The sequence below is a fragment of the Sycon ciliatum genome, chromosome 2 (genome assembly GCF_964019385.1).
Source record: "Sycon ciliatum chromosome 2, ocSycCili1.1, whole genome shotgun sequence".
In the NCBI taxonomy this organism is placed as follows: Eukaryota; Metazoa; Porifera; class Calcarea; order Leucosolenida; family Sycettidae; genus Sycon; species Sycon ciliatum.
Window position 1 is genome coordinate 27,947,337 of NC_088644.1, and position 13,929 is coordinate 27,961,265.

At 47.7% G+C, this 13,929-nt stretch overlaps 3 protein-coding genes across 3 annotated transcripts in view; all 3 read left to right on the forward strand.

Moving 5' to 3' along the window:
- The first annotated feature begins 2,451 nt into the window (after window positions 1-2,451).
- On the forward strand, window positions 2,452-4,800 carry LOC135809506 (MORN repeat-containing protein 5-like). The gene has a single exon (XM_065322867.1). The coding sequence runs from the start codon at window positions 2,820-2,822 to the stop codon at window positions 3,519-3,521; it is 702 nt and encodes a 233-aa protein (XP_065178939.1). The 5' UTR covers window positions 2,452-2,819; the 3' UTR covers window positions 3,522-4,800.
- A 556-nt stretch (window positions 4,801-5,356) lies between these two features.
- LOC135809505 (2-(3-amino-3-carboxypropyl)histidine synthase subunit 1-like) lies at window positions 5,357-7,442 on the forward strand. The gene has a single exon (XM_065322866.1). The coding sequence runs from the start codon at window positions 5,513-5,515 to the stop codon at window positions 6,800-6,802; it is 1,290 nt and encodes a 429-aa protein (XP_065178938.1). The 5' UTR covers window positions 5,357-5,512; the 3' UTR covers window positions 6,803-7,442.
- Window positions 7,443-8,110: 668 nt separating this feature from the next.
- The window catches only part of LOC135809507 (uncharacterized), a 50,521-nt gene continuing 44,702 nt past the window's right edge, over window positions 8,111-13,929 (forward strand). Inside the window, exons 1-6 of the mRNA XM_065322868.1 lie at window positions 8,111-8,550; window positions 8,636-8,686; window positions 10,928-10,992; window positions 11,611-11,667; window positions 12,835-12,870; window positions 13,359-13,477. Coding sequence (XP_065178940.1) covers window positions 8,490-8,550; window positions 8,636-8,686; window positions 10,928-10,992; window positions 11,611-11,667; window positions 12,835-12,870; window positions 13,359-13,477 — 389 coding nt within the window. The 5' untranslated portion in view covers window positions 8,111-8,489. The remainder of the gene's footprint in view (window positions 8,551-8,635; window positions 8,687-10,927; window positions 10,993-11,610; window positions 11,668-12,834; window positions 12,871-13,358; window positions 13,478-13,929) is intronic.

Genomic DNA, 13,929 nt, shown 5'->3' on the forward strand with positions numbered 1-13,929 from the left:
TAGACTAATTTTTATGCAGTTACATTGTATGTACATGTACTCTTGATACCGGGGATAGTCTATACCAGGGGCCTGGGCCCTCTCTCGGGGTGGTACTCACCGGTGATCTATTACGCACAAACAGGCCTTACAGATCTCGTATGACTGGTGAAATAGCCTGTGGAGACCCGATCCAGACGAACATCTCATCTTGAAAAAGATCCCGGTCCTTGTTTCTGAGGGCCTATGAGCATGCTAGGCCACACGGTCGCTATTATCGTCCACTTTACCAAGAATATGCCCAAAAAGGTACCTCATACTCACACCATGTATATCCAGGAAACTGAGGTACTGCATGTGCTCTTGGGCTGACCACTAACTGTGACTTTCACCATACCAGCACCAATACCACTCCAATTCCGATACTGCCGGATTCTTCAGACAGCTGTGACGCCCAACCAGATCTCATCAGTGAAGGTATAACTATAAGAAAAGAAAAGCGAATGACTAAGAGTTCTGAGAAGCACTCTTTCGTTTTATACAGAGATCAGCTGAGAAACTAAACAGCGTAATTACAAGCTTCAAGATGACTACAGGAAGTGCCAGTAACTGAGGAGAATATTATAGTGCGAGATCACACCGAAACTGATGATATTGCGGAGGCCGATACGAGAAGCCGGATGACGATGATTGTGTAGATCTACACTAAGTCTTAGGAATAGTGCGTATGATCAGCTGGCATTGAGGACAGCAGCACAGCACTGCTACTAACAAGCCCTTCTTCTTTGAAGTATATGTACTAATATAATCGCATTGCAATAGAGCCAATAACACCATCTTGTGCTTCCATTGTGCAATGCACCCATATCATTCTTCCCTCAGAGAGTCAGTCTACCCACATGTGTGGATTTGCTAAGTCTGTCTGTCGCGCGTCCATGTTCATTATTCAATAATATTATTACACTATTTACAGTGTCTGCACCGGTACATGTACTTCAAGCCGCTAGGCTAAAGAGTCTGGGCAGTTTCTCATACTCGCTCCCATTTCCTGCAACAGAGAGCAATGGCGTTTTGAAGCAATTCTGACTTGAAATCGTCTGGTGAAGAGAAATCATCGTGATAGTTGTGTCTGGTAGGGTTCATGGCAACTCAATTCTGCACTGTAGTCCTTCTCTTCGGCTTCTGTGTGGGTTTGTCACAAGTCACAGGGATTTGTGAGTTAGTTGAGTGCTCACACCTTGTGCCAGCATCTTCTGTATAATAAACATGCATTTCAGCTCGACACCCTTTCGCTTCAATCAGCAACTGCTTCTCCTCTGATGAATTCCCATCCTCACATGAAACGAACGATTTTTCAGGAGTAACACAACGGAAATCTTGCTGTCCGACGGTTGAGTGTGGCTGGTGAACTGTGCGTGCTGGTGTCTGCACTGTCGCTCGTGTGGTCTCGTCGGGTCCGAAGAACTAAGAGGTTAAGATGCACGTTATTTCCGACGTGACGCGCAATTTCACGTCAAATTTGGCGTAAAACTCCAAATTTCGACGTGAGCAGCAGGTCACTCACGTTGATTTTTCGACGTGCGAGCAAATAACGCGAGCTGAACTTTCGCGTCACGTCGGAAATAACGTGCATCTTAACCTCTCTATTAGCGATCTATACTACTTCAAACCATAATTATCATTACACTTTATAGACTTACAATAGGTAACCATGGTAACGGAGACCATACCCGGATCATTCTGCGCCGGTACGATCACTCACTGATGTCCATGGTTAGGTGTCCGTGGTGACCAAAAATGCATGAACTGTCCGACGCCTATCGATCCTAGACATATGGATTAATACTACAAGTAATACTTTTTTTTCTTTTTTTTTTACTAGTATCATCTACATGTACATAGTCATTGTGTACAATGATGCACAGTAAAACCTGTAACTAAAGACCACCGTGACTAAAGACCACTTCGCAAGGCACGGACGGTTCACATTCACGTCTTGACCATTACTTTTCTTCTTTTCTTCTTTTATTCACCATGGTTGGTTAACACCCACATCTCCCGTACTGGCTGATTTTCTTCTCATGCCATGAGGTGTTGTCTATAATAATAATAATAATAATAATAATAAATGGTTGTGCGGTGCAAACCTCTAAATAAGGACCATCTGCCACTAAAGACCGCTTTCTCTGGCCCCAATGGGTGGTCGTTAGTCACAGGTTTTACTGTACATGTACAGCGCTGCCAACTGAAATCCGACCCCCTTGCCGGCGCGCCGGGCCGGCAAGGGGGTCGGATTTCAGTTGCCAGCACTGCAGTGTAGATCTACATGATGTCATTGATGATGATCTACAGCACAGATCCTTGACTCCCGTGTTTCCACGACTCCCTTGTTGCGCAGGCTGCAGGGTAGCGTCGTTGTCATGGTCGTTGCGCCCGTCAAAACTCGAACTCAAGTCAAAGAAAACCAGCACCCAGTGTGAAAATGTGAGTCAGACTGGATCTTGCCACGAAGTGCAAGTGTGGGAGCGAAGAACACGGTACGGCTCGAGACAAGGGCGAGGTAGACTACAGTTGTGTGTTTTGTTTCCCGATACTAATGTTCCATGCTCGCTGTAGCAAGCGCTCACCGCCCAGGTTTGTTGCACACTCATTATTCCCTGTTCCTATTTGTGTAGCAACTAGAATTGGGATTGTAAGCACAACGACTACGTGTCAGCTCAGGATCCTATAAACATTTTCTCACTCTACACTTCATCACGATATCGGTTGTCGTTGAAGACACCGCAACCTGCTGTATACCAGCACATCAAGATTCTGTTCGGCTGCAGTGGCTGGTGATAATGGGAGACCTCGATAGGCGCAGCTTTCCCACACACCTGCTGGATGCCAAGTACGATGGACCGCTAGTCCGGTCACAGCCAGAGACCAATGGCGAGTCGTGCGAGTACACGATGTGCACGGGCTCCAAGTACGTGGGTCCCATGAAAGATGGCATGGCGGAGGGAATAGGCGTTCTCCATTTGTCCGACGGCCGTGTGTTTCGTGCAATCTGGAAAAAAGGCAAAGCCGTAGACTTTCCACGCGACCTGGCGGAATTCAAGGATCCAAACGACCCGTACGATGATTCCTGCTACACCGACCTTATGGATGACGAGAAGAGACGGCAAGATGCTTGTGGGGGCAGGTATCTGATGAAAGACGGCCTGGAGCACCGCGGGGATCTTTGGCGCTACTGCAATGGCGAAACTGACCGGCGTTTCTACGCCGAGGCAACGAAGGGTGACCTCGGCAAACCGGGCGAGACCATGATGGGACCCGGTCCGGGTCCGGTGCGTGACGTACCGGAAGGGATGTATGACTGCGGTGAAGGGTTCTATGACCCCGAGCGAAAGCTCGTCACGGACTACGACAGCGGAGAGTACATTCGCTACGTTGGCCGCGATGAGGACGATTGGATCGTGCTGAATTGCCGCCAAGGTCCGGAGTTACTCAAGGCCGACTGCAGGCGGCGAAATGTGGAGAATGCAACGAATGGCTTATAGCTGGCTATCAGTTAGTGGTGGCATCACTCGGGGAATTCCCTAGCCAACGACCATACACATGTTTATACAAAAAATCCAGTGCTGCCCAAGGTAGACATCACCAGGCCACAGAAGTCCTGTGATCAAGAGTACTACATTATGTACTCTTGTTGTGATGCACCACTGTCTGATGGAGTATACAGATGCCTGCATGAACTGATTACCAGTAGGGATCTGCGCGTGCGTGGAGTGAAGTTCAAGAGTGCACTCAGTTACAGTACCACGGTGTACAGTGTATGACGTGGCAGACAGACTCTATACTCAGCCGTGCCTTGAGATCATCTATGATTGCAGCTACAGTCTGCCATACAATCATGTGCAATAAACCATGAATGCATGCTTACTGTGTGAATCAGTGCCGAATGCAATGGATAGTATGAATGGCCCCTTGCCGGATACGCCTCTTATCAGTGTGTGAAGTCTAAGTCGTGACAATACGAGTTGAACACCAGTAGACTATCAGTCACTGTTGCCAAATTGCTAACTCAGAGTGCTTCGAATATCCATCAGTTCACCATCCAGCTGCTTTCCATCTCTGGACGAGAGGGCGGGATGTCGGGCTGAGCCGGAGACTTGGGTCTACATGTTCATGTGACTATTACTGACAGCATAATTTACGGGCACCTTGTCTAGTGATACTACTGCCGTTTCACCACAGTGTTATGGCATCACTGTCCCCTGATCACCGTTCTGGCCGTAACAACTAACAACTTGTCTGTCTGTCTGTCCAGTATGATAGACGGCAAATGAGGCAGCCTTTTCTTTGTATTTGGCGATAATTTACTTTTATTATACTTACAGACAGTCACGCGGCCCAGATGTTGGGGTGTAGTGTTGAAAGATACCGGCATGACAATGAAGCTGCATCATTTAGTCAGTGCCGGGGCCCGGTATCCCGCAGCACCTCGTTGCGTGGCGATTTCAAGTGTTACCCGATATTGAAGGTAGGTGATGCCTGGTGCTTGTGATCAGCGCTCCTCGGGCATGGTATACAAACTCAGTGTCACGGATGCCGGCCTCCGTACAACCAGCGGTATGCACAGTAGCAGGCAGAGTCACGGCTGCAGTCACGGTGTATCCGAACGGCAAGTGATGATGATGTCACAACGCTGGACCAAGTCTAAACACTTTACTGGCACTGGCACCGTGACTGGTCTTGCGCAGGAAGCCCTCCCCGATAAGCAATGATGGTCTTTACAACCAAATTACTTGTAAGAGAGCATGAACAACCTTTCTTCAAGACTCCTGGTCTTTTCTTGCCGCGCAAGCTTGCGATTGTACAATTAACTGTATTCTACTGTTGTGGACATGGAAGTCCGGTCGCACGTCTAGCGGCCCCAGGGCGCTGGCCATGCAGCCGTGGATAAGCGGTACACACATGCATTTTTGCGCTGCAGTGCGCTGGCCGCATCGGATCAACATGTGCACTGCACACAGCGTTCTGTACGCGCTGAGGGCGTCGGCCCCGGTCAATCGATTGGATTTCCATGTCCACTACAGTAGTATACCAGATATACATGCACAATCACAGCAAGAGTGAATAGGCTCCATACCGTCTTGATCATATCCTTCTACCGGTACAGACAGTACACACTTTGGGGGGGGGGGGGGCATGGTCGATCGATCGGATCGGCCCAATGCCATGGCCCACTGCATGCACTGCCCCGAATGGCACGATGTACGAGTCGATCATACGAGGCCCAAACGAACGCACTGTCATGATTACGTCATACTTTTTTTGAATTAATTTTGTCCATGAAAAAATCCAAGCAAACATCGAATTACCGTACATTCAATTCATTTCACAAGAAACAAGAACATCTTCGAAAGAACGTAAACCTTGGAGGATAGATCACAGATCAGTCTACGACCGACCAACTTTCTTGTTGCTTTATATTGGAAAGAAGCTGCTACTTCTGGTTCTTTTTCAGTCAAGAGGGGAGAGCTCGTGTATGATGGATTCCACAGAAGAACCTCGTGTCGTATCAGCTAATAGTAGCTCGAGGAGAAAATTTGTTGGTGCTAGTGCTTCGTCTGGACAAAGCACACAACAAGTGGCTGTTGGAGGAAATCGCAGGACTGCTCGTCAGATTCCTGAGGATATTCTAAATGACGTCGAGCTACAAGCAGCTATCAAGCAGCTTCCTAGTAATTATAACTTTGAAATTTCGAAAACTGTTTGGAGGATTCGGCAGCTGGAGGCTAAATGTGTTGCCCTTCAGTTTCCAGAGGGCCTTCTGATGTTTGCATGCACGATCTCCGACATTCTTGAACGATTTACTGATGCTGAAACGTTGGTGATGGGCGATGTGACGTATGGAGCGTGTTGTGTTGATGACTACACCGCTAGTGCGCTGGGTGCAGATCTGCTGGTCCATTACGGACACAGTTGCCTGGTACCGGTGGACTCGATGCACATGAAGATGCTGTACGTGTTTGTGGATGTTCAGATCGATACAAAGCACCTCACTGACACCGTGCAGACGCACTTCGTCGCCGGGCAGGACAGCCTGGCTCTGGTCAGCACCATCCAGTTTGTTGCTGCACTGCAGTCAGCTGCACAGACACTGCGCTCCTTTGGTTACAAAGTGCTTGTGCCACAGAGCAAACCGTTGTCACCTGGAGAGATCCTGGGTTGCACATCCCCGCGTCTTAGTAAAGAAGATGCGTCAGCATTACTGTATGTGGGCGACGGTCGTTTTCACTTGGAGTCCGCCATGATTGCCAATCCCAATCTGCCTGCTTATCGGTACGACCCGTACAGCAAGGTTTTCTCCCGTGAGCACTACGACACACCGGTGATGCATTCCATGCGAAGCCAGGCCATATCTCGTGCCGCTTCTTCACGTTGCGTTGGTCTCATTCTGGGTACGCTGGGCCGACAGGGCAGCTGCAAGATTCTCGACAGTCTGCGCCAGCGGATCACGGACTCGGGACGCCAGTGTGTGACTGTACTGCTGTCGGAAATCTTCCCCGCCAAGCTAGCTTTGTTTGACAATGTTGATGCTTGGGTGCAGGTTGCGTGCCCGCGCCTCTCCATCGACTGGGGCACCGCGTTCAGCAAGCCACTGCTTACGCCGTACGAACTGAACGTGGCTATGGGGACGGCAGAATGGCAGTCGGTCTATCCCATGGACTTCTATGCCAACGAGAGCCTGGGACCGTGGACCGTCAACAACGAAGCGTTCCGTCCTGTACGTCGTACACGTGCTGCTAAAGCACCGGTTGCAGTCGCTTCCTAGTGCGGTGGCTTGCCTTGGACTTTTGTTGTCAAAATCTTTTAAAAACTTTCTTCAGTTGTGTTTTTATGTGCCTCCTACCAGTTGTAGTTGCTATTCTGCACAGGTTGCTGGCGTTACAGCAGGGCTGAAATCACTTCTTCTTTTTTTTGGCTTTTGCTGCCTTAGCATAATATTCTTGTTTGCAACAATAGGAACCAGCGCACACCGGGTCTTGTTTCCCAAAACTTCTAGCCAAATCTGTGGGCTGTTTATTTTGTTATCTTGTCATGAAATGTGCTGTGCGTGTGGTAGCGTACGTACAGTGAGTGGATCTATGTCAGCCCAGACTTTGGCCGGCATGCACCTGTTGAGTGTTTTGGACTGCAGTCGACAATGTGGTCCAGAGCTGATGTGAATTGCTGCTGGCAAGATCTTCAAAGTTAGTCTTGAGTCAACATAATACTACTAATTCCTTCTTCTTTATTTGGATCAGGGAGTAGTACAATGTCGTTATATGGTATGTGTGATGTGCTGTCATCAGCATGTATCATAATAATATTGTAGTAAAATGTAATACTAAAATACAATCGTACTACATACTCCCTGATCTGGATGGCCCGAATGCTGGCTGCCTGCCGAACGCCTTTCGAGAGGTCCTTGAGTTCACAGAGTCTGATGATTGTGGCCTTACGATCAAGACTACAGTTCGGCTCCCCCGGGCCCCCTGGTACTGCACACATGCACGGAGTAATTTTGTGGTGAATTAGGCTGTGTTTACATGAGGCGTTTCAACCCGGGTTGAGTTCGACCCGGGTCAGATTTCAACCCGCCATGTGCACAAAGTGAATGGCGCGTTTACATGACGCATTGCGCTTGACCCGGGTTGAAATTTCGCCCCGGGTTGATTTCAACCCTCCCCCCAAGGGGAGGGTTGAAACCAACCCGGGTCAAGAAAATCGTACAAACGTACTTCTGTGCGTATCTCGCGCCAGGTTTGAACAGCACTGCAGATGCAAATTTCGCGCGAACGGATTCACGTGACCATGCAGGACTGTAGAAGTGGACTTTTGGCGGCATATCAGTATTTGACCCGGGTCAACTGTCTTCATGTAAACGCTCACCTCTTTTGTCTATCGTACAGACTTTCAACCCGGGCTGAACTCGACCCGGGTTGAAATTTCTCATGTAAACACAGCCTAAGTACTCGTAGATCTACGAACACAAGCATTTTGTACAGTTGTGTGTACCAGCGCTGCAGCACGTCTTGTTGTACGTTTTATTCCAGGATTTTGGGAGGATTTCAAACGAAAATAGTACGAAGTAGAATTTTCCGCGCTTCATACATACACACGAAGCTGCATTCCCTGCCAAATCCAAATTCTAAAATCACTTCCGTTCTGTAGCAGACTTGATGTATGTGGTTCGGGATCCCAACCATTTTCAGCGTTTTGTTCAAAGTCGACACGAAGCTGGTGTTCCGTTTGCTGTGCAGGAATGTGTTCGTTCAGGACATTTCAGAACATACTTTGTGATTACTACGAGTAGTTTATTCTGTATACTTTGCCGAGGCGTCCAAGCGTTGACTTGCCGACAGGCGCCTGTCAAGGACGTCGAATCAAAATTGCGGATGACCCTTGAGGCTAAAGTGGACTCTTGTCATGTCGGAGGGCGGAGATAATAAGTTGCAGAGACTTTGAGTGGTCGCGCGATGTCAGCGGCGTCGCGTTTCTTTTCCACACACAGTACCAGGCGGTTTCTGAAGGCGAGAGGTATTCCTAGGTGCCATCAACGCCATATCCTTGTGTGATTTGTTGATGCATACGCTGCTTTGAATGTTTGTGTGTGAACCCGCAGTGCAAACTGAGCTCTCAAGTGCAACTGCTCAACACCACCGAGAGCGAAAAGGTAGCGCATAAAATTGATAATAATTTTAGTTATTTTGTGTCTGACTGACAGCTTGACTGTTTCATTGCAGTCACGTTTGTCAGTGAGTGTCATGGTATTGCATCTGGCAATAGGGGACCCAACTCAGCTACGCTCCGGTTGTTCCGGTATGCATGTTGCAACAAGCTGAGCCCCATAAACATGATAAACACAATTGAACATACCAGGTGTACATGTATGTCAGGCCTCAAATTCAAGATTGCCATGATTTCAAGTTCGAGTCATGTTCGTACTTGTTGCATACTACTCATAATATTAGTGGTTATCAAAGTATGAAGAAGACACATAATTGTAGATTGCAGACTAAAGCCAAGGACTGGGTTGGCTGTATCGTTCACTTTGATGAGAATTCCATTCAGTAATAATAATTATTCTGTAACTTCAATGTAATTCAACGTGCGACATACAGCATGCGTGGGTGTTGAGTCTATTGACATGGTAGCCAGGCATCTGTTACCTTCTGTGCCTGGCTTTAGTAGGTCTGTGTCTAGATACCGGCAAACGGGTTATTGTTTCTGAACATGATCCGTTTCTTTGCCGAGTTGCACTGAAAGAGCAAAGGGAGAGAGATACTGCAGCATATTGTCTAGCAAGATACAGCAGACAAGTAGAACCCACTGCGTTTAGTACACATAGCACAGTGACACACACGCATACTGAGTACTGGTAGATTTGAACGGTCCACATTGTGGTCACTGATATTAAATTTTAATTGCTGGAATCTTGCCACACGACTGCTTGAAAAGCAATGAAACCATTTGGTGCGCTGCAGTGCAGGCCTTCTAGCGTAGTACTCACTGCATTGCACAGTGGAGTGCATCACTGCATTGCACAGTGGAGAACCGATAGTAGCAGCTGATGGTTTGTTGAGAAGACACTCACTGTAAAAACGACGGCTTTGCTATGCTTTAGGAGTTACATCCCATACCCTTGATCCACCAGGGGATATGGGGTAGGAGTAGTGGCATCTCTATGTATGCAGAAAAGCCTATGCATGTAGGACTGCAACACAAGCCATGACGTGTACTATAATGTAGTACTGTAAAACATGTAATTTTAGGTGCATTAAAATTTCGGTGCCAGGGAGCTGCCAGGTTTCAGGGGTAATGTAGAATTAGGTGACCAGCTTTTCCTTCACATACAGCGCATACTCTAGTGCCTTTTAGGCCGATTCCACACTACGCCGAAAGTGGCTTTGCCTTGAAGGCATAAAGTGGCTTATAAAGTGAAGCTGCATTCACACCTACAAGTGTCGATCACGGGACTTTGCTTTGAAGGTTAGACTGTGAGGCTTTCCCGTGCTTGATGTAGCAACGGCGGTAGTATAGTGGTGAGGCTCTTTGTTGGTCCAAATCCTCGAATATCACCCATTTTCGCGTGCCCAATCTTGAAATTTGACCACGCTAGCGCGCGCTGTGTAGGCGGATTCCAGATCATAGGTCGAATATTTGTCAACCTCGCCAACAGGCATTCTGGTGGCAGTTTTCGTTGTGTATATCTCGTACAGTCCTTTCGCCTTCGTTTTCATGTTGTCGATTTTGGAATGGACGATCGACGCAGTATAGATTGCCTCCTTCCGGAGCTGTTCAGCAAACAAAATCAGCTTGATGGCGATCTCCTCCGGCGTAGCTCGTGCGAACTGTACCGCCCGGAGGTCGCCTCAAATGTCCGCTCCAAAGCTCGATCAGCTTGCCCTCAAGCTCCTGGCTAAACATGACCCTAGGCATTGTTGACAGCTCACAACTCACCACAACTGAAAGATACGACAGGGAACACATTCGGAAAAAAAATCGAAAGGCTGAAGAAAAGTCAGAAAAGTGTCCTGAAAGTGAAAAGGTAAAAAGTTGCCTTGAAAGAGGGTGCTGGTGTTGCTTTGTAGACAACAAGCACTTTTCACTTTCGCGTGTTTCTCAAAGTGATCGCCATGGCAACTTGCCTGAAAAGTGCCTGAAAATGGCTTTTTAGGCAGGATTTGGTGTAGTGTGGAATCGGCCTTAGGTGTAATTTAAATTTAGGTGCCTGTTTTCTCTACCGAAATCACCGAAATTAAAGTTACACCGAAAATAACATGTTTTACAGTATTCTGTTTGTTGTCTGCACTGTTTCAGTCAGTGCCCGGGGTGTTTGTAGTGGACTGGTTATGGTTATGGGGTACATGTGACTCTCACTTTGCTGTCTGTTGGTGTGCTGACGTCCTTGCAGAATATGTAGTCCAGATCACACGAAAGGGCTTCTCCACCTCGGCCCTGGTCATAAATGAAGGAGAGGTATGCATAGCTCTATGTACGAGCGTGGGTGTACGTGTGGGTGTGGGTGTATGTGTGCGTGTGTGGGTGTGGATGTGGGAGTTGGTGCATGTGACCGTTCCATGTGTAGACTAGTGTCATTCCATGGCATCTCTTTCTTCTTTTGGCCACTGCTGATTTTCGCGTTGGTTTTGTCACCCCCCCCCCCCCCCCCCCCAAACACACACGCACACACTTTTCATTTCCGTATATATTCTTTCCTCCTCTTCCTCCTGCCCTCATCTCCTCCTCCTCCTCCTCCTCCTCCTCCTCCTCCTCCTCCTCCTCCTCCTCCTCCTCCTCCTCCTCCTCCTCTCTCTCTCTCTCTCTCTCTCTCTCTCTCTCTCTCTCCTTGCCTCTAACCTTTCTTATCCTGCACCTTGTGCTACACCATTATTGATGCATATACACAGCTGCTGTTCTGTCAATGAATGTGTTGCTATCACTGACATTTTCTGTGCAAGTTGAATTATACTGCCGTGATTAGTTTATGGGAGGCATTGACAGCAGGTCCTTTAATTCATCGTATAGCCTTGACTTACTGTACTCAGTGTGACGTGACATGATGATCATGTTGTGCGGTTGATGTTCTTTGTACAGACGGTCACATGGAAATGGGCCAGCTATGAAGGCACGAACGGCCATAATGTCGTTCAGGTGAGTGGTGTGCCGTCCCTGAACAGTGCACTGTGCATGGCTATGGCGGTGTTCATGGCTATGGCAGTGTGCATGACTATGGCCAAGAGTACATGAAAACCAGAGTGTGCAGCTTGGGGCCTTCTCTGCTATGGGTGTCTGTCACGGCAGAATTCCGTGATTACATCATATTTGGTGCAGATCTGAGGCGGGAAATGGCGTAGTGCGTACAACTGAGCTGTAGTTGTGCAGAAAGAGACTTGCTTGAATCCTGCTTGTACGCACTACATCACTAAAATGATGTAATCACGGAATTTCGCCGTGACAGCAACCCATCCGAGCTGCACACTCTGGTTTTCATGTACTCTTGCTATGGCGGTGTGTGCATGGCTATGGCGGTATGTGCATGACTATGGCGGTGTGTATGGCTAAGGTGGTGTGTATGGCTATGGTGGTGTGCATGGCTATGGCGGTGTGCATGGCTATGGTGATGCACCTTGTAGCCATGTGCATATAGCATAATATTTGATTCCGTGTCACCCCCCTGTGTTGGGCATTCAGACTCCCAGTGGAGTAATGTACTGGATGCCCGTATGTAGGTCACTTCATCACATGCCACTGCTGCCACACTGCCACCTTACACTATTCCGTGTAGCCCAGTTAGAGCACACAGTGCTAAGCCGTAAACTGGAGATGTGTGTAGGAGCCACATGCTAAACGTAGAGCAGTAGCGGTGCAAGTTCAGGATGAGCTGAGAGGGAGAGAGAACTGATATTAACTACGGTTCTGTAGACTTCAAAACGGCCATTCTGCTCAGTTGCCTTTCTATCTACAGCAGTGTGCATATGTTATTGGTATGATTTAGTTAGACCTTGTGATTTTGAAAATGGACGGAGAGCAGTGTGAATAATTCCAGTGTTACTTGAGACTGGGTTGTTCACACATCCATACCTTTTGAAGATACAACTACAGGAGCTGTCCAACCGATTTCTAGATGATTTAGACACACTGTGGAAAATGGAGAAGTTGTGCACGTCAATCTGCCGGTAACACTATTTTCCAACAGATTAATACTGTAGTAAATTGAGGGGTGAAGCGTGGGTGTTGAGTCCTTGCCATTGTCTCTGTCTTTCCACCGCCGCACGCCGTCTTGTTTATACATGTACTTATCGCTCTACTATCTTCTAGGTTGATGCCATGGCTGGTGGGTGGAATATCTTTGATGTAAGCAGCAACGGTATCTCGATTACCCCACTGCTCTGGCTGTGCCCATTCAACTATCTAATGTGCATTGTCCTGTGTGTTCATGGGAATGGACCCTGCCCAAACTACATTCCACCTACTGGGCCAATGAGTGCTGAGTGGTATGGAGAATATCCTGCTTCACACGTCTAGCATGAATTGTTCATGAAATGTATGGAATGGACAGAGGTGGCGAATGCCATTATGAAATTATGTGTACATGATGTAGTACATCATGGCTACTGTAAGAGTTGAATCTCTAACGGGGCGCAAAGTCTAACATTTTAACGAGAAAGGATCCATCCATGTGAGCTATTTCAGTTCGGCACTTCACTGCTCTGGCACTTCACTGCTCTGGCACTTCACCCATCTGTCTTGCACTTCACGTTGCTCCTGCTGTAGTGAGGTCTGCTTCTACATTTTCCACCTTTATTAAAGACATGCATTGGTAATCTTGCCGTACCACACAGGTGTCACTTTCCGGAAACAACCTCCATGTCGTCAAGGGAGGCCTGACCAGTGGGAAGGTCGTCGGCACAGGAGAGTACTCGTACACGTTCCGCTGTCAGGGAGCCTACCACTTCATCAGGTTTGTTCTAACACATGTTATGTTCTGCCAACTTTGATGGTGTTTTGGGTGGTACAATTGACCATACCGAGTTGTTAGGGGGGGGGGGCTGATACTTTTTCAAAACAATACTTGCTCGTTTCTAACTTCAAAGAACAGCCGCAAAAAAGTAGTCACTTTGCGACAAAGGTGAATGTCGATCATAAAATGAACTTGGCGCTATATTATGTGTTTTGAGCAGTTTGATGGGTCGGGTACACCGTCTAAATTAACTTTTGAGTGGCGCGTGATTCTGATGTACCGGGTTGTGTGTGGGGCAAAACTTCGCGAATGTGGTTTGACTCGCGAAATTTCGCTGTATTTTTCGCTGTATTTATTTTGTCCCGTAAAACTATTTCCCTTTACGGTACATTGTTATGCTGTTATGTACATTGTTACTTGAGCTATGTCGTAACATTACCTTATTCTGTCCG

Coding starts and splice junctions, on each gene's coding strand:
- LOC135809505 (XM_065322866.1), top strand. CDS start 5,513: ATGATGGATTCCACAGAAGAACCTCGTGTCGTATCAGCTAATAGTAGC.
- LOC135809506 (XM_065322867.1), top strand. CDS start 2,820: ATGGGAGACCTCGATAGGCGCAGCTTTCCCACACACCTGCTGGATGCC.